General features: G+C 46.3%; 1 protein-coding gene across 4 annotated transcripts; it reads right to left on the reverse strand.

The window, feature by feature from the left end:
• On the reverse strand, window positions 1-18913 carry NLRP12 (NLR family pyrin domain containing 12). Of its 4 annotated transcripts, none has more exons than XM_064489685.1 (10): window positions 18336-18910; window positions 17543-17623; window positions 11942-13677; window positions 10775-10945; window positions 9615-9785; window positions 8343-8513; window positions 7147-7317; window positions 4297-4467; window positions 2054-2224; window positions 1-1268 (listed from the first exon to the last, which is right to left on the reverse strand). In XM_064489685.1, exons 1-10 carry the CDS (start codon window positions 18720-18722, stop codon window positions 1181-1183), a joined length of 3318 nt encoding a protein of 1105 aa, XP_064345755.1. In that variant the 5' UTR covers window positions 18723-18910; the 3' UTR covers window positions 1-1180. The 4 variants fall into 4 exon arrangements, with proteins under 4 accessions (XP_064345755.1, XP_010981016.3, XP_064345756.1 ...); XM_010982714.3 differs by having other exon boundaries at window positions 11942-13634; window positions 18329-18908; XM_064489686.1 differs by lacking the exon at window positions 4297-4467 and having other exon boundaries at window positions 18336-18913.
• Window positions 18914-20204: the final 1291 nt, after the last annotated feature.

The following is a 20204-nucleotide window of genomic DNA, read 5'->3' on the forward strand; positions in this document are numbered from 1 at the left end:
TTTACAGAAACTCCATTTATAGAAGTTGGCTGTTTGTATATAATGGAGGAATTTGAACATCACTTGTGGGTATCCCATCTCTTTACAAACTGCCCGGTGGCCCCTCCCCAAGCTATTCCAGCTCCCGGGCCATTAAGTGACCAGCAAATTCAAGCCCTGGGAACTATGTTGCTAGTTACATATTATACTGTGAAACCAGAAAATCTACCTTTAAGGGGCATGCTCTGCATTCATACCCACAGATTTCATTAACCCCTGACGCAGCCTAGGGGTTGGTTGAAGTGGGAGCCGGCCTTAAAGGGCCTAGCCCATAATTAGGGGTTTGTGGAAAGGTGTTGCAGAAGCTGTTCAAGGTGGGGTGGGCTTGGGCTCTGAGGCTTGGGAAGCCAAGGGTTCAGTACCTAATATTGAGTTCATACTACTTGTGTGCATAGCCAGAATATTGATGGCCACGGGAATGAGGTCTTCAGGGACAGGGCTTAACCAACATTTTTAGTTTACAATATCGCAAAATCTTAAAATACTGCTTCATAATGCTGGCCTTTCCAGATATCTTCAGCCCAGTAGGCTCATGCTGTCCTGAAGTTTTCCACCAGTCATTGACATGGTCTGAAGTTTCCTGGTTCACGTCCTCAGTGGAAATGGTGTGGGTCAGCCTGCAGGTTTCAGCCACAGTCCTGGCTCCGGCCAGGGCGGCCAGAGTTAAGGTGCAAAAACAAGGTTGCAAGGGGTGTTGGTGTGGCGATCGTTCAAAGTTGCACCAGCCTTCCAAACTGTCCCAGTAATTGAGAATAAGGTTATTCAGCTCCTGCACAGCTGGCATTTAAGCTAAACGCTTTGTCGTTGGGGGCTGTCTTACGCATTTTAAGATATTTATCCTCGTCCAACTAGACACCAGTAGCTTCCCCCCACACCAACATCCTCTGACACTGCCGTGTTGTTCCCCAGTGGGGACACAAAAATCGCCCTCAGTTGTGAGCTGCTCTAGAATCTGGCCCTGCCCTGAATTCTCTCCAGGGCACCAACATTCCCAGACCTAAACCTCCAAGCTCCGTAGACCCTCAAGCAGCAAGGATTATCCTGCAGCGGATTTTCTCTTGAAGAGCTGGATTGTTGATTAACGGGTCCCGGGATGATCCTCCTCCATACTGACTGCAAGAGAAGCAGCTGATGGAACCATTCAGCAGCCAATGTCCAAGTAAGGTTTCGTTACTCGAAGTGCTGCCAGACTTCTGTGGGTCACTTTATTCAGGTCTATTCCAAATAACCTGAGGACACAGAGGGAAATGCTTCAGGCCTCTGTTGTGGCATTCAACCCACCTATCAAGTCTACCATGCATTCTGCCTGCCCATTAAAATATGTAATTCTCAAGGGAGGGTGTAGCTCAGTGCCTAGCATGCACGAGGTCCTGGGTTCAATCCCCAGTACCTTCATTAAATAAATAAACCAAATTACCTGCCCCCTCCAAGAAAATTTTTAAATATGTAACTCCATGAACTAGGATTTCATTTGACACCGAGTCACATTGGGAAATAGGCTTACACTAAGCTACACACCATTTTAAGTCCCTAACCTGTGTTTAACTCATTTAATTTGTAACCTTTTCCCCTTTCTTGGGTTTGGGAGCAGAGACAATTAGGTTTATTTATTATCATTTTTTAATGGAGGTGCTGGGGATTGAACCCAGGGCCTCGTGCTTGCCCACCACGCACTCCACCCCCAAGCTACACCCGCCCCCCTGCAGTAATCATTTTACAAAGATGCTACTATATTTTCCTCATTTTACAGACAGGGGTACTGAGGTGCAAAAAGGTTGAATAATTTACAAAAATATATCACAAAATTGGTAAGTGATGGAATTAGAATTTGAGACCAAGCAGAGTAATTAGAGATTCTCACTAAACTACAAGGGCCTCATTTGACAGATTAGGAAATAAATACTCAAGCTTTCTAGATTATTTGCTTCTCCAAGCTGGGTCTCAATTATTGACCTTTATTCCCTACTCCAAGCCCAGTGTCTGGCCTCCTCCAGAAGCAGGGCCCATCTCTCACCAGAGGACTCGGAGCTTGCAGCCAGGATGACTCAGCCTCTCGCAGAGCAGCCTGACACCTGTGTTGCCCAGGGCGTTGTTGGTCAGATAAAGCTCCGTGAGGGTCTGGTTGACCCCTAGGGTGGAAGAGATCTCCTCACATGCTTTGGCTGTGAGGCCGCAGCTGTCCAGCCTGTGGACGATAAGAAGCGGTTGGAGCAACGTCAGGAACCACTGTTGGAAAGTGTCGTTTTCACAGGGAATCAGGATGGTGTTTTGTAAGGACGCATTTATTATTACTATTATTATTTTTAAGGATCAATTTCAGAAACAGTGGAATAGAACTGAACCAGTCCAGGTTAAGGGCGATGTAGTGATGGGGAGCATTTAACAAAGGCATTTTAAGGATGCTCCTCAATTAATAGTCCATCTATAATGGACATCTCTTAATTCTGCAGCCAAGTCCCCATTTTGCCTTCTGCAATTCTATCCCAATGTCTCATTGAAACCCCAGTCTCAGTCTACCTGGGTTAACACTGTCCTCTATCAGTGGATATAGGCTCCAGGCCTAATGTGGTTAGTTTCCATATGCCCAGCCACCCAAAACCAGTGAATCAGAACCATACTTTTCCTGGAGCTAACCTTAACTGATAATGGAGCCAATACAGCAATAAGTATAGAAGATAATGGAGATCAAGTATCTATATGCCTTGATCAAGCCATACCTGAAACCTAACCCTTTCAGGTATGCCTTGATCAAGCCATACCTGAAACCTAACCCTTTCAGTTACATAAGTCAATCAATGCTTTTTTTTTTTTTTTTTCCCCCTTTTTCCAGACATCAGTATGACTTGGGCTGCCACCTGCCTGAACACTACGCCATCTGGTTCCCTTCGATTCCTATTCTGTCTTTTGTGTTTCCTTCCTGTTTTCTCTGCTGTTACACTAAAAATAAAAATAGATAGCATTTATTGAAGACCTACTGTATAGTGAGAGTCTTATTAACAGCTTTACGTCTGATTTATCATTTATGACCCTCAGCAACATTTTGAAATAAGTCCTGTCATGGCTGGGATGTTAAATGGAAATATTTTCATCTTAGTTTGGCTGAGGCTGTGAGGCCATAGATTTGAGCTTCCAAAACGAGTTACAAGACAATAGTTCAGGACTTGCAAAGGAAGAGAAAAAACCAGTTTGGTGACCTATAATCACTCACATCACAGGTACAGAAGGGTCAGGAGTAGGACATATGGTGAGAGCTGGGGAGGGAGTTGTGCAAGGAGGTTGACCCAAATTATTCCACATTGGAAGACTGGGCAGTGAAGGCACCCCCCACGGGGTCCCCATCAGAACTCACATGCAACTCCCCACCCCCAAGAGAGGTAGCATTCGGATGTCTGCCAGACTGGGGGGATGGTACTAATATCCCAGAGGGACTCTAGCCACACCAGTTAAGGGGGAGATGCTGTCCCTAAGCCCCCACCTAAGTCCCCAGTTACCCAATGCCCCAGATAAGCAAGAGGCTCACAAATGGAAGACAATTAAAATAAAAACAAGTATGCCTCCAAAAACAGACTCACGGACGTAGAAAACAAACCATGGTTACTATCAGGAGGGATAAATTAGGGGTTGGGGATTAACAGACACACATTTCTATATACATAAAATAGATCAACAACAAAGACTGCACAGGGAGCTATATTTAATTTCTTGTAATAACATATAATCTGAAAAGAAAAAAATATGTATGTATATGTATGTATACATATAACTGAATTACTTTGCTGTACACTTGAAACTAACACTGTAAATCAACTACATTCAATAAAAAATTTTTAAAAAATAGATAAGCTTCATCTCATTCTAAGTCTTGTCAGCTGGGGGCCAGGCTGGTTTTGGAAGAACAGAGGAGTGTTCATTATTTGCCTGGAATTTACACTGGGCCAGACTGAATTTTTTATTTTATAAAGGTTATGGAAAGGCTACAAATCTGCCCAAGTAAATGTCAAAGGAAAGGGGAGTTCTACAGAAGGTGTTTAAAGGCAACGACTGGAAGGGAGATTTTGGCATTTTACGTTTGTATTCCCACAGAGGACGAATTTGTCCACCACTTGTTGGCAATGGTTTTTCTTTCTACTTCTGGGCATATTGTATCTTCCAAAGTGATGGAGGGGGTAACCATTCAATGGAAAAAGCACAAAGACAGAAAAACGCTCCCACCCCAGGGGCCACCAAGACCAGAGGTCCTGACTCCCGGCCACTCACCACAGTTTCTGGAGCCTGCAGGTCGGGTGTCGTAGCCCCTCACACAGCAACCACATGCCGAGGTCTCCCAGGTCATTAAAACTCAGGTCCAGCTCCCGGAGATGCTGGTTGACCTGGAGCACAGCAGAGAGACCCTCGCAGGCTGCGGAGCTGAGCCGGCAAATGCCCAGCCTGGAAAGATACCAAGCAGCGATCAGAGCTGACCTATCCCTTTTGCACACATCTGCAGCTTCGGGAGTCAAAAGTGCAACTGTATTGTGTAGCATTGCCCGCCTAGTTTCCAGTGATTCCTGCGTGTCCTGAGACAGCTACCTGTGCCATGAAAACCCAAACTCCCCCTTTCTCCGTGTGTGTTAGTTTCCTCGGGTGACATGCAGGATCTGTGTAAATATGATTATTTACACGTGGCTGACCTGATTCTGCTGACCCAGGGGAAAGGACACAGGCTCAGCCGACGCGAGCCACGTTGGGGTAGCTGGACCAGTGCTTTCTCATATTTGCCTGGAAGGCTAAATGTCCATGAATAACTACGAAAATTTGCAAAAAAAAAAAAAGCAAAAGGAGTTTCCTAACAGTAGGGCATATTACAAATTGTAACGATTACAACTGGAATAGGAACAGAGACCAGTGGAAAGGAGAAAGTCAAACACCACATGGGAGAATGGTTTACAATAGAGTCAGCATTACAAGCGAGCAAGGAAAAGATACTTTATTAAATGGTGTTGCAAAAATTGAAGAAAAGTAAGTTGGATTCCACTTAACTACCCATATAAACATAAAAAGAAATTGAGCATATCTTTGCATTGGGAGAGGATTTCTTAGAAACGTCACAAAAATACATACCATAGATACACACTATGTATAAAATAGATAAACAACCACGTCCTACTGTATAGCACAGGGAACTATAGTCAATATCTTATAATAAACTATAATGGAAAAGAATCTGAAAAAGGATATATATATAACTGAATGTAAAAAGAATATACATATATACAACTGAATCACTTTGCTGTACACCAGAAAATAACACAACGTTGTAAATCAAGCACATTTCAATTATAAATAAATAAGTATATCATAGAAATATGTCTGGAGTTGACCTCAAAACATAGGGATTTCTATTTGTTGAAAGAATCTATGGACAAGTTGACAGATTGATGACCTTCTGAGAAGGCATTTCCAAAGTATGCAGTCGACAAAGGATTAATACCTAAAATACTTCAGGGAACATCTGCAAATCAACAAGACATAGAACACATACTAAAGAAATAGATAAACTACATGACCAGGCAGTCCACAGGATGGCGAAACTACAAAACCTGAGAAGCATGTGAACTGATGCCCCACGTCACTCATTATGAGAAGAAAAATACCATTTAAAAACATCTTACACCCATCGAGTGCTAAAAATGGGAAGCTGAATCATCATAAAAATATGGGGAAATAGGAGCTTTCTTAAACTGCTGCTTCTTTCTAGAGGACAATGTGGAATTATTTTGAGATATCAAGTATGCAAATTCAGTGTGATCCAGCATGTACCCCCGGGTGGAATCGGTACGAGGGTTCAAAAAGACACATGTACAAGAAGGTACATCACAACATTGTTCACGGTTCTAGGGGTGGGGTTTGGGTGGATCGACAACATTTGATACATGCAAAGGATGGAACACAGACTGGTCTGAAGGAATAAATTAGACACGCTTATACCAACCTGAACAGATCTTCGAATAATAAAGATATGTTGGGAACAAAAAGAGACGTTGATGAGATGCAACATTTATGTAAAATAAAGACATGAGTGCCTACAGCTGAGATCAGGGGAGGGCAAGGAAGCAGACAAAAATAAAACAAAGGCGTGTGTGGGTCCATAGCGATACTGTGGCACCAGCTGAGAATTCTGAGCATTCTAATTACATGTACCGCAGTGCAAAAAGGAAATGTTTAAAGGAGCAATAGAGAGGAAGGTCTGAAGAAATGGGACATAGATTTATCCTAATGCTCTAAACACAAGAAACACAATAGAAGCCACACTATGGCTCAATGTCTCAAAAGGAAAAAAAAATCTTTCAGAGCAAATGACATCAGGTAATTGATGATGCTACCGTAGGACCAAAAAAAAAAAAAAAAAAAAAAAAGACTTTCTGACTCTCCTTTGGGACTACAAAGAAAAAGAATTTTCTGAAAATTGACCATTGACAGCCTGGCTGCATTTTCTTTTTGTTTATTTGTTTTTTTCATCTGTGCATTTGTTTAGTCCTCTGTTCCCTCATTTTAAAATATATGTATAGAAAAATAACAAAAAAAAAAGTTTTTTAAGATTAAAATTTTTTTAAAAAGAAAAAGAAAAAAATATGTATTTCTAAGCACTTCTGAGCCAGGTCTTTCTTATACCAGTCATTGGAATACAGAGTTGCAACAGCTCCTGCAATTTTGAAATACTGCACACGCACGCACACACACACACACACACACACACACAGATACACAAATTACAAATTTTGATAAGTGATGCTGAGAAGTACAAGGTCAAATAGTATCCTAAAACTAGGAACCCAGACCTCATCTAGAGGTTAGGGGAGGTGTCCCTGAGGAATAAGACATTTGTTTTCAGTTCTAAGAGATGAAACAGGTGTTATCAGGGTAAAGGAAAAAAAGTTGAAATCAGAGGAGAAGTGCATTCCAGGAAGAAAGAACTGCTTGTGTAAAGGTCCTGTGGCAGGAAAACCTTTGAAAGGAGGCTAACATAGCTAGAGCTTAAGAGGGGAGCGAGATGGTCCCACTGAGCCCAGACAGGAGGGCAGGGATTGTGAATTTGGACCCTAGGATGGGGAGCAAAGCAGGACTCACCGGAGAGTCTGGAGTTTGCACTGGGGATGCCTGAGACCTTCACACAGCAGCAGCACCCCGGGGTCCCCCAGGTCATTCAGGCTTAGGTCCAGCTCCATTAGGCTCTGGTTCACACTGAGGGTGGAAGCCAGGTCTTCACAAGCAGCCACAGTGAGGTGGCAAATCTTCAACCTGCAGGAAATCCAGTTCAACATACGTTACGGAGTGCTTCCTGCACAACGCTAATTTTATCCTCCCTGCCCCCAATTTAAAAGTAATTGGTTTTCAAACAAACAACTTGTTTTAAAAATGGCCAAAGGCTTGAATAGACATTTCTCCAAAGACATACACATGGCCACAAATCACAGAAAAAGGTGCTCAGCATCACCAGTCACCAGGAAAAGGCAAATCAAAAGCACAGTGACATCTCACCTCATCCCCACTGGGATGGTGACTACCCAAAACCCAGAAAATAACAAGTGCTGGGGAAGATGTGGAGAAGCTGGAAACTTTGTGCACTAATGGGGATGTAACTGTAAACGTAAAATGGTTCGGCCACCAAGGGAAACAATATGTAAATATAAAATGTAGAATTTGGGAAATGTGAAATAGTTCGACCACCCTGGAAAACAATATGGTGGTTCCTCAAAAAAGCTAAAAATAACCATATGATAGGCCACCCCTCTCTCCCTCTTTGGAGATGGCCCACACTCTGTCTATAGAGTGTGTACCTACTTTTAATCTGAGCACCCAACCCCCACACCTCATGGCCTTTCTCTTACCTTTCAATGTATCTCTCTGAATAAATCTATCTTTACTCAAAAAAACAGAACAAAACAATATGATCCATCAACTCCACTTCTGGTTATATATCCAAAAGAACTGAAAGCAGGGGCTTAAAGAAATATTTGTATGCTAACGTTCACAGCAGTATTCAAAAGAGCCAAAAGGTGGAAGCAACCCAAGTGTCCATTAATGGATGAATGAATGGGTGAACAAAATGTATTATATACATTTGATTTATGAATGTATAAACATATATAATGGAATATTATTCAGTCTTAAGAAGGAACTTCTAACGCATGCTATAACACGGATGAACCTTGAAAACATCATGCTACGTGAAATAAACCAGTCACAAAAAGACACTGACTTGACGATTCCACTTCCGTGAGGTATCAGAGTAGTCAAACTCACAAAGGCAGGGTAGAACTCACCACAAGATTCGCAGCCTGCAGTCTGGGTGCCTCAAGCCTTGACCCAAGAGCCTCAGACCCGAATCCTCCAGTGCATTTCCTGTGAGATCCAGCTCCGCCAGGTGTCGACTGGTGCTGAGCACGGAGGCCATCTCCTGGCAAGCCCCTGCGTCCAGCTGACACTTCCTCAATCTTGGGAGGGAAGAGGCGTAGAAGAGGGAAGAGGGCGTCGTCTGGCTACTCTGTGTCCTGATGGCGCCGCCCTGGCCCGCTTAATCACCCAACATGAACCCACACGTATCACTAAAGCTACAGAGATGAACAGGACTTTGTCATTTCCAGCAAGGAGAATCTTGTCTAATAAGACAAACGGGTGAGCCATGATGACCCAATGTAGGGGGTGCCCCTGAGGCAAGACAGCACCATGGTTCTCATGGGGTCTCTAGATCTCAGCAACCTGCGTTCACATCCATACCCACCCCACCCCCACCTCCACCCCACCACACCGCCAAGCCCGGGACCGCAAGTGAATTTTCATCTGGTCTCAGTTTCATGTTATGTGCACCACGTGGCCATGTCTCAGGGTCACTGACTGTCAAACTAAGGCAGTAATAGTGCCTACCTCCTAGCGTTGCTGTGCAGATTACATAACTTACTAAAGGGAGCGGCTGTGGAACCAGCCCCACACGTGGTTAGCGCTCCGTCAGTGGGAGCTACTGGTTGTTAAAACTACCGTGGTGAGGCGGGAGGGTAACAGCTCAGTGGCGGAGTGCATGCTCGGCATGCACAAGGTCCCGGGTTCAACCCCAGTACCTCCACTGAAAACAGAAGAAAAAAAGTGATGTTCAGAAATGTGGTTTGAGGGGGGAGGGTATAGCTCAGTGGTAGAGCACATGCTTAGCATGCAGGAGGTCCTGGGTTCAATCCCCAGTACTTCCCACCCCCCCCAAAAAACAATAAATAAACTTAATTGCTGCCCCCCCTAAAATATTTAAAATTTTAAATAAATAAATAAATACAAATGTAAGGGAAAAAAAAAAGAAACGTGGTTTGCACGGTGTAATAAGCAGGGTGTGGCTTCTGGGTAGGCAGGGAAATACTCAGAGTCAGAAGAGGTGAAAAAGAGGCTCTCCAAAGGGCAGAGTGTCCAGGGCAGGGGTCTAGGGTCTTGGGTCTAAGGGCAGACCTAATTCGAGGCAGAAGTTTGGGGATCAGCATTTGGGGAGATACTTCAAGCCCCGGGGGAGAACAAGGTGGCCCCGGAAGACCTGTTCCGGGGGGCTGGAGACTCACTGCAACATCTGTAGCCTGCACTTGGGATGCCGGAGCCCCTCGCAAAGCAGCTTCATGCCCGGCCGCCCAAGATCGTTGCCGCTCAGGTCCATCCTTACTAAGTGTTTGTTGGCTGTCAGCACGGCGGTGAGGTCCTGGCAGGCAGAGCTGGAAACTCGGCACCGCTTCAACCTGGGATGGAAAGGAGAGAAAAGCCACGGGGTCTCCTCTGTGGTCAGTCTGTTCAATCTGCCCCTTGTCCCTTCTCTCTCTCCTTTTTTTGGCCTGTACCTATTTCCCCCTTTTTCTAAAGGAAAAGAAAGGAGATCAGGGGTCTCCGGGGGCTGAGGCGAGGCAGATCGGGGGAGTGACTGTGAATAGGCATGCTGCTCCTTTTTGGTGTGTGATGAAAATGATCTGGAATTAGATCGTGGTGATGTTTGCACAAACTTGTTTGCTTTTTGTTTTGTTTTGTTTGGTGGTGGAGATAATTAGGTTAATTTTATTTGTTTTTATTTTAAGGGAGGTACTGGGAATGGAACCCAGGACCTTGTTCATGCTAAGCATGCGCTCTACCACAGGGCTGCCCCACCCCCTGCACAATCTTGTGAATATACTAAAACAAAACAGAACAGCACTCAGTTTTCTGGTGTATGAATCACATCTCATTTTTAAAAATAAAAGAAACAAGAGTAATGTAAATGTTTTGGTGCTTGGCAGTCAAGGAAATGCTTTCAAAGAGGCTGCATTTATGAGAGGAACTCAAGACCTCTCTCATTCACTCTTCTCCATTTCTTTTCTCCATCACTACAAGAAGAGAATTAAGTTAAAATGAAGTCATTAGGGTGGACCCTAGTGCAGTGTGACGGGTGTCCTTATGAAGAGAGGAAATTTGGACACACACGCACACAGAGGACATGTGAGGACACAGGGAGAAGGTGGCTATTGCTTCTTAAGGAGAGAGATCTCAGAAGAAACCAGGCCTGCCCAGGCCTTGATCTCAGCCTTCTGGCCTCTAGAATTGTGAGAAAATCAAAGTCTGTTGTTGCAGTCACCCACTCTGTGGAACTGCGTTGTGGGACCCTGAGCAAACCAGCACACCACCCTACGTTCTTTCTGGCTGAGCCCCGTGGGATGCAGCAGCAGGGCCACCAGACGTGCACAGAGCAGCCCAGACTCACCTCAGATTCTGAAGTTTGCAGTTGGGGTGTCTGAGTCCTTGACAGAGCAGCTTCACCCCCTGGCCCCCTAGGGCATTGCTGTACAAAACCAGCTCCACGAGGTTGGGATTGGTGCTCAGGGCAGAAGCAAGCTGTTCGCTGTAAGCATCTGGTAAGACGTTTCTCTCGGGTCTGCATGAAGGGAAGATAGGACGGTCGCTTTACCAAGATGATGTCTGGCCCTTGTATGTCACATCACAATTTATGAAGCATTTTGCCATCTTTGTTCTTTTTTTGTAATAAATGAAAGATATTTATTTTAATACTTATACTAGTGGTCCTCAAACTTTTTTTCTTTAGTTTGTTTATTTGACGGAGGGGTAATTAGGTTTGTTTGTTTATTTATTTATTTAATGGAGGTACTGGGGACTGAATCCAGGACCCTCTTCCACTGAGCTATGCCCCCACCCCGCTTGCCCATTTATTTACTATTCTTTATCTATCTTCCCTCTCATCCCGATGTTTGCTCTGGCAGGGGCAACGGCTGGCTTGTTCACACAGTCTTCAGTCTATAAAAAAGTGCACAGGGTAAATGTGGGGAGGGTGTAGCTCAGTGGTAGAGTGCATGCTTAGCATGACCGAGGTCCTGGATTCCATCCCTAGTACCTCCATAAAAAATAAAAAATAAATAAGGAAATAAACCTAATGTTAACTTTAAAAAATTAATTAAAATTAAAAATTTTTTAATTAAAAAAATTTTTTTTCAATTTGCTCATCATCACCCGGCCCATAGCTTTGGAGAAACTCAACCGCCCCACAAAAATTAAAAAAAAGAAGAAAAAAAAAGTGCCTGATCCACAGATATAAGGCCCTTGATAATATTTGTTGATTAAACACATTCTCCTTGACACGGGCCCCAATTTAGTCCTGATGAGTGTGGTTTAAGAGCAAGAAAAACACTTGGACACCTCTGACATTGGGGCCCAGAGCATTCTTTATGGTGGAGGCTGTCCTGTGCATCTTAGGATGTTTTTACAGCGTCTCTGCGAGCATCCCTCCGATCTCGCCTAACTGTGACCACCAAATATTTCTCCAGATATTGCCCAATATCTCCTGCGGTGGGGGCAAAGTCCCCCTAGGCGAGAACAGGAGCATGAGCTTGGACCGAGAGCCCCAGCAAGTACTCACAGCTGCGTGGGAGGCGCCTGGGGCCATCTCAGCCCGTCTTCCCCATCCGCGTTGTAGGCAGCCCCGTACAGCTGAAGCACCTGGGCGCTCCTGCAGCTCTGCGCACAGAACGAGGAAACCATGTGTTCCATCTTGGTGGAGACATTGCTGACCACGACCACTTGGAAGTGGCTCAGGGCTTGTTGGATAAATTCCTCCTCCTGGAGCTCGTACAGACAGCTGAAGAACTCCAGGGAGCCCTGCTTCAGGGTAGGACCCTCGCTCCGAGCTTTGCTTTGGATCCACTCCAACAGTTCCACCTTGATGTGAGGCGAGACCTTCCAGCAAAGAGTCTTCTCCAGGTAGCTCCTCGTCTCCTCATTCAGGAGTCCGAACAGGAAGCGCACGGTGAGGGCCAGGAAACTCCGTTCCGAAAACCCGTATTCAGCCAGCAGCCGCCTGACGCTGCGCTCTGGGCCGGGCCCCCCCTCCCCATCATCCAGGACGTAGTACATGGCGGCGAAGAATTCCTGGAAACTCAGGTGGATGAAGCCGTAGAACTTCTCACAGTTGATGTCCTTCTGGAAGATGTTCATGTTGAGGAAGGAGGAGACATCCGCCGCATCTAGGCCGTGCTTCCGGAGGTCCTGCTCCTCAAACAGGATCTTCTGATTCCAGAGCCCGTCCGCCGCCAGGGAGCACAGCCCTCTGTGGTTGGGCGGGGACTTCAGGGTTGGGGTCCCCGGCTTGGGTTGCATCAAACTCAGAAGGTAGAGCATGTACACGGCAGTCGTGGTCCTGGACGTCTGGCTTAACAGCCCCCCACCCTCCAGCTGCTGCTTGAGGCAGGTGCAAACCACCCAGCACACCATGGGGACGAAGCACAGGGTGAAGAGGGGCTCGTTGTCCCTCACGAAACTGAAGGCTTGGCCGGCCTGCTCCTCGCTGTGGAAGTACTTGTAGAAGTACTCCCTCCTTTCTGCCTCGGAGAAGCCCAGGATCTCCACGTGCCTGGGGTGCTCGAGCAAGCCGTGGAGTTTCTCCAGAGCCGTGGGCCGCGTGGTGATGAGCAGAGACAGCTTGGGCAACAGCTTCTTCCGAATCAGGCTGCTAAGGAGAACCTCCGTGGGCCGTTTCTTCTCCCAGCAGAGGCACCAGGGGCCCTGCGGGTCGTGGAAAGATGGCTTGAGCTTGTCAAAGCCGTCGATAATGAAGAGGAGGCGCTCAGGAGCCCGGACAAGGTCCCGGAGGGGCACGCTGGGCTCAGGCCAGCAACTGGCGATGAGGTCTTGCGCGCTCCTCTCTGTGGTACCTTGGTTCATCTCCCTGCAGTTGATGTAGAAGAGATAATCAAACCTGTCTTGGAAGAGTTTCCCATCCGCCCAGTCCAGCATCACCTTGTGGGCCAGCATGGATTTGCCCATCCCGGCCGCGCCCTGCAGGACCACGGTGCACGGCGGCTCCGGGCGCTCCTCGTCTGGTTCAAAGAGGGCCTCCATCTGGATGAGGCTGGCCTGGTGGCCTGCAGTTCTCGCATGTCCCCGGCCTGTGTCCAGAAGCTTCTGCTGGGCCCACATGGGATTTGCGTGTTCCTTCACCAGGAGGAGCCGCGTGTACCGGTGGCTGAGGTTGACGCACTCGCCGAGGCGCGCGTTGCGGTCTTCCATCAGCCGGAATTTCCTGCGGACGTAGTCCCTGTAGGTTTCCCGGGGATCTGACGGACAGGAATGGAGGACCGTGGAAGACTCATCAGCAACCTTCAATGAATTCACGAGTTACAGCAAACTGTGGCCTAGCGTCCTGCAATAGCCTTGGGAGAGTTTTCTAGATGGAGCCTGAGAACCTTGGGGCTTCCCTATAAAGGTCTTGAAGGAGGATTAATAAAATTGCAATAGAGAATAACCTTTGTTCTGTTGGAGGTTTACAGGGACACCACGGCCTGACCCACACTGACGTTGTAAGAATAAAGAATGCCTGCGGCAAGAAGTTTGCAAACAACCAACCACACCCCCCCCCCTTGTTTTTTGTATAAAAGGAGCCTGTATTCTGACTAGAGCAGAATGGTTCTCCAAGACATGAGTCTGCCATCCCCTTTCCGAATAAAGTCTCTATTCCTTGCCACAACACCTTGTCTCCCGATTTATTGGCCTGTCCTGTGGCGAGCAGACCGAGTTTGGACTCGGCAACAAAACGGCCGCGCTTAGGCTAACAGATCACTTGTCCGTATGCTCACCCTTAAAACAGTCAGCTGACCTGACTGACCGGCTGCTACTCACAGCTCCAGGCCCACTGTTAAAACTAAAGCTACTCACCTTACTGTTTCTACTTTAGTCCAGTCATCAAAAGCTATAATCGTGCTTGGTCTCTGAGTCAATACCCAGGGAGAAGGTCACAGGACTGTAACCTTACAAAATAGCCTGAATTACCAAGAAGACCACACCATGAGATCTAACCTCTGGCCTCCATAGAATTGGTCGCCTGGAGGCATCATGACGCCATTCTGAGTCTTCTGATGAGAAAATGATTCTGCTGATTGTTCTGCTTTATTGTTTGAGCTCTGGCTGTCTACCCACCCCACCCCACCCCCAAAGTGGGTTCACAGTTTTGAAGGCACTAGCCTGCTGTGAGTCCCCTTTGCCCGGCAAAGCAATAAAGCTGCCTCGTTTTTTTTCTAAGCTCCAAGACCTTGTCTCTGGGTTATTTGGCTCGTCAGGGATGGGGGCCGATCTTTTGGCAACAGTCTTCCCTTCTGATGGGAAGCAGAGGCATTAGCGTGGGAACAGCTGTAATGCACAGTACTCTCCTTGCTGCTCAAACAGCGGTGCACGGACCAGCAGTGCTGGCCTCACCATTCGGGCTGATGGAAGACGCAGTGCTGGCCTAGAGGAACCGCCAGCCTCAGCTATCGCTAAGGAATGCTTAAATGCCATCCTGAGCCCACCTCGGAGCTGGTTGGAAATGCGAAATCTTGAGCCCTACTCCCCACCTCCTAAATCAGAAACTGCATTTCTAAGGAGATCAGCTGCGTGATTTGCATACATGTTGCTCCCAAGTTTTCTCTGCCCCCTTGGAAAAAAGGTAGATGTACATCGGCACTGGAGAACGTGTCCGTTCTACAAATCCTTTGCTTAAAGTCTCTTTGGGAAAGTCCACTTGGTATAATGTCTTGAATAATCTAAAACAGTCTTGAGTCCCACCCAGCCTTGCCCTTCCGCAGGGACATTTGCGAGGTCTGGAGATAGTCCTTGTTGTCACAACTTGCGGGGGGGGGGGGGGGGGCTACTGCCATCTAGTGGATAGAGGTCAAGGATGTTGTTCAACGTCTTCCAGTGCACACGACAGTCCCCCACCACAAAGAATGATCCAGCTCAAAGTGTCAACAGAGCACCCAGAGAAGTGCCTCACTCACCACTGGCCATCCTCCTCCGCCCACACACACAGCCTTCCTGCCGCACACCCTGGCAGCATCACAGGGAATCCCGGGCGATCACCTGCACTCCTTCCGCTCCAGCATCAGTCTACAAGCCCTGCCTTTGTCTCCTTTGAATCTTTCTGTCCCCTCCCCTCTCCTCCATCTACAAGACCCCGTGTCCTAGCTGATCTCTCGCCCTCTTCTCACCTCCTGTAGACTCCCATCTCCAGTTCATTCCCCTGAATCTAACCCCTACACCAACCCCAAAGGGGAACATTTCAGACCCACCTTTGACCCTGTTCCTCTCCTGGGCAAAGCCCTTTCATGCTCCCATTGTCCTCCTGACAAAAATCTAAGCTCTTCAGAGCATTCACGGCTGTTGCCTACCTTCCTCGCCTCCTCCGCGGCCACTCTCCCAGTGCCCTGTCACGACAGTCCCACCCAATCTGCATTCCTCTCAGTCCCTTGCTCCACAAGTCTCCTGTGGTGAAAACCATTCCCCTAACTGACGACCACTGCTCTAAAACACGTTAGAAAAAGGACACCTGAGAAGTGGGGGGGGGGGGTACGGATGCTCTGCTTCCATATAAGTGAGAAAATTGAGGCTCCAAAGGCGGGAATAACTTGTCCAAGACTGCCTGGCTGGTAGGTGGTAGAAATGAAAACGCAAACTTGGTCCTCCGACTCCAGGCTGTTAATCCCTCCCGCCTGCTGGTCGCTTTAGCCTTGAGCTGCCCGGTGCAGCAGCCACTGCCCCACAGGCTGCTGAGCACTTGGCACGTGCCTCGGGTGATTTAGGGACTGGATTTTCAATGTTCATTTTCATTAACTTTATTTAATGCATATGTAAATTGAAAACCTAGCACTTGCTTCTGTGATTGAAAACCTTGCAAGCAGTTGGGAAACAACTTGAGGATGTGAATCTACTTTTTCAACTCTCATTTTTGTGAACTCTAAATAGGGATCAGGTACTTCCAGTGAAAATTTAGAATTTGAAATAAGATGTGTTGTAAGTGTAAGAGACACTGGACTTTGAAGACTTAGTACCAAAAAAAAAAAAAAAAAAAGAATGAAATATAAAGTAAGTACAGCACAGGGAACTATATTCAATATCTTGTAATAACCTATAATAAGAAATATGAAAAAGGATATATATGTATAACTGAATCACTATGCTGTACACCAGAAACTAACATAACGTTATAAATCAACTATACTTCAAAACCAAAGCAAAATAAAATAAAAAAAATGTAAAATATCTAATTAATAATGTTCCATATTGACCACATGGTAAAAGGCTAATATTTTGGATAAATTGGGTTAAATGAAATATTTTATTAAAATTAATTTCACTTGATTGTTTTTACTTTTTTTTACTAGAAGATTACAAATGAAAAATGTGGCTCACATCCTATTTCTACTGTGCTGATTTAGAGCTTCCCAAATCATTATTTCATTTGATGTTTCCAGAAACGGAGGAAGGCAGACACGGTACATTTTACAAATGGGGAAACTGAGACCCAGGTCCAGAGTCAATGACTCATCAAAAACCACATGATGAATCTACGCAAGGGAGCAGATTAGGATCCCTGGGGTTGGATTCTAGATCCAATGCACTGAAGATGCCCTTGAAAGAGTGTGAGTTGAGAACCATTGGTGTTTTATTGTTGACAGGGTGACTCTCCACCCAACGGCTCACACCCGTTTCTTCCTCGCCAGCAATCCTGATTCTGTTCAAGTGGTGGGTGTTCATCCCTTGAGTGCAGTGAAGCTGTCCCTTCAGAAGCCCCAGGGGATGAACTGTGATCTTGCACCACCAGTCACGGATGTGTGCCCCAGTCCTGACCAATGAGTTACAGTTACGGACATTCACTGCGAGGTTTTATTCCTGGATACAATGACAATGTCTTGAGGAAGAAAGCCCTTTGTCTGCCCTCTCCCTTTTTTTTTCCCTGCTTGGAATTCACTTTTGTATGAGATAGTTTGGTTGACATTTTGCAACCATGAGGTGACAAGTCTTAGGAAAACTGAAACATCGGAAGTTGGGGCTTTAATGATGTCATTAATCCGCCACATGAATTCTGCAACCACTCACCCCAAGACTTCTTGTTATAGGCAAACATTAAATAAATGCCCTTTCCACTTGCTTTCCTTTCAGTCTGATACTTGTAACCTGAAGCATTGCCATGGATGCATGGCTTCTGGCTCACCTTTTCTTGGTGTTTCAGGGAAGACTTCCAGAAAGCATGCTGACTGGCTCCCCAGTGAGGACAGGCCACCAGATGGAGGGTCTGGAAGGGAAATTACAAATTACAAGCCAGCTGACATCACAGTGGTAACTTAAAATCAGCCATGCTAGGAGAACTGACACCACGAACTTGCATTCTTTGAAACATCTTTTATACCTGTGTATCTGGCACATTTTTAAATTCAATACCTATTTATTGAACATCTTCTATTCTTTCATGAATCCCCCCCCCCCCAAAATCTTAATTAAGTACTTAAGTATGAAAAGTGGGGTTGCCAAGCCAGCCAGGGTAGTTGAGGGTGAAGGGCAGGAGGAGGAGGGAGAAAATGAGGAAAGAATTCACGGTGGGGGGAGGGTACAGCTCAGCGGTAGAGCGTGTGCTTAGCATACACGAGGTCCTGGGTTCAATTCCAAGTACCTCCATTAAATACATACATACATACATACATAAACCTAATTACCCACCCCCCAAAATAAAACAACAAAAAAGATAATAAAAATAAAATAGTTGGGAAAAAAAAAAAACCGGAGAAGGTAGTGCCTTCAAGTTTCTGATAGGCGAATAAGAATTTTCCTGGCAGAGAAAACAGAGGGAGGGCACCCCAGATAGAACAGCATGAACAAAGGCCGGGGTGAGAGGGGGTGGGGGTGGGGGTGAGTTCGAGGCAGGTCTTGCGAGCTCAGCGATCATCAGGAAGCAGAAGGGACCTGGGGGGCTGCCGCCTTGGCAGCCCCATCACCTCCTTACCCCTCACCAGGTCCTCTCTCTGTCCTCTCTCCCACAGGTCCTTCCGGTTGATCCGCTCAAAGATGCTCAGAGTCAGCAGCCAGGCCTGCCGGACCCCACAATGTGCAGCAAGCAGCTGGGCCATCTCCAGGGGACCCGCGGGCTCCATCCGCCCCCAGGGGATCCTGCCCTCCCCGATCTCTGCCGCAGTCCCCAGGTATAACTTGAACTTCTTCAGCTCCGCAGCCTCCAGTTCCTCCAAGTAGGCGCAGAGGCGACAGAGGCCGTTCCTGAGCGGCGTTGCGGGCATGAGGGCGCCGTGGACGCGGAGGAGAGAGGCTGGAAGCTGGGATGTTTCTCTCCCCGGGACGAGCGATGCCACGTGCTCACCACGGACCATCGCAGGCAGAGGCATGAAAGAGAGGAAAGGCTTCTGTTGAAATAGTGCTTCCTCCCCTTTCAGTTCCCGCCTGCCCTGCCCCGCTCACCAACCACTTTGAAGAAGAGGAAGTTGGGAGTGATTGGGAAATCGCAGGGGGCAAGCGACTGGTCAGACTTTCCTTTCTGTTCCCTCGGACCCGCTCCCTTGACCACTCACTCACTCTCTTTCCTTTGTCCTCCCTGCTGTTTTCCTGGCCTCCCCGTGTCTGCAGTAGATAACTGCCAGAATAGTTACTACCCCCTCCGTGGGAGAATTAGACCTCCTTTCCTTGGGTATCAGGCTGGCATGAGTTACTGCCATTAGCCAATCGAATGGGAGCCAACGGTATTGTGAAATGTGGGCCAAAATGAGCAGATTTCTCTTCCAGATATTTTCTCTTATAGATGAGGAGATAGACGCCCAGAGAGGCACATGGATTCTCCAACATCACACAGTTAAACAAGAACAGAGCTAGACATTGGATCTCCTTCAGCCCACCAGGCTGCCCTCTGGTGAATTAAAAGGACAATCTGGAGAAGGATGCTCCCCAAATGGTTATCAGTTGTTCCTGCTGGGGCGAGATTTAGGTGGGGTAGGGAGAAAGGAAGGATTTTATAACTGTGTAGTCTTTAAATTTCTTAAAATAAGTATGAAACACTTCTATAAGTAAAGTCTACAAAATCATACATGAATACACTCATATTTATATTTTAGATTAGAGCCCACTCTAATGACATCACTTAACCTTAATTATCTCTTTAAGGCCCTATCACCAAATGCAGTTGCATTCTGATGTTGTGGGGTTAGGATTTCAACATGTGAATTAAGAACAGGGAGACACATTTAACCTGTAAGAGCTGTGGCCATCATTTGCTTCCCAGCAGCTAAAGCAGTGTCTGGAATACAGTACGTGCTCAATTATATTAGATGAGATATTTAATGAATGAATCACATTTACATGTAATATTTATGTGACCCAAGAGGAATTTTTTTTTATTTATACCAGAAATTATCAAAAGGAGTGCCCAGTATCTCTTTGGGGAAATTTTTTTTTTGTTGTTAAACTACTTGAAATGAAAAAATTAGACTTAAACATTTTATTTACTCATTTTGTTTATGGGTTGTTTTTTGTGGGGTGCTTTTTGAGGGGGTAGTAATTAGGTATATTATTTATTTGTTTAGATGGAGGTTCTGGGGATTGGACCCAGGACTTCATGCATGCTGAGCTATACTCTCCCCCCAGAAATTAGGCTTTAAAGGCATGTCTCATCTATGAGTGGTGCTGACTGGATCATTATGCATGAGAAAGGAAATACAGAGAGAAATTGGGAAGAGGAGAGAGAAGAGAGTGGGGAGGGGAAGGGGGTCAAAGGATTCTGTGAGATGAGAATACTTTCCCTTGATCCGATCTCTCACTTTCATATGAAAATCATGAAATGATTGATGTAGGAGGATGTCTTATGGAAAGTTGTGAAG

Source organism: Camelus dromedarius, chromosome 9 (assembly GCF_036321535.1).
Source record: "Camelus dromedarius isolate mCamDro1 chromosome 9, mCamDro1.pat, whole genome shotgun sequence".
NCBI classification, from domain to species: domain Eukaryota; kingdom Metazoa; phylum Chordata; class Mammalia; order Artiodactyla; family Camelidae; genus Camelus; species Camelus dromedarius.

Coding starts and splice junctions, on each gene's coding strand:
- NLRP12 (XM_064489685.1), bottom strand. CDS start 18,722: ATGCCTCTGCCTGCGATGGTCCGTGGTGAGCACGTGGCATCGCTCGTC. Junction 10,946..11,941: donor CAGGCGCCTCCCACGCAGCT/GTGAGTACTTGC, acceptor CCCTTCATGCAG/ACCCGAGAGAAACGTCTTAC. Junction 9,786..10,774: donor TGCAAACTTCAGAATCTGAG/GTGAGTCTGGGC, acceptor TTTCCATCCCAG/GTTGAAGCGGTGCCGAGTTT.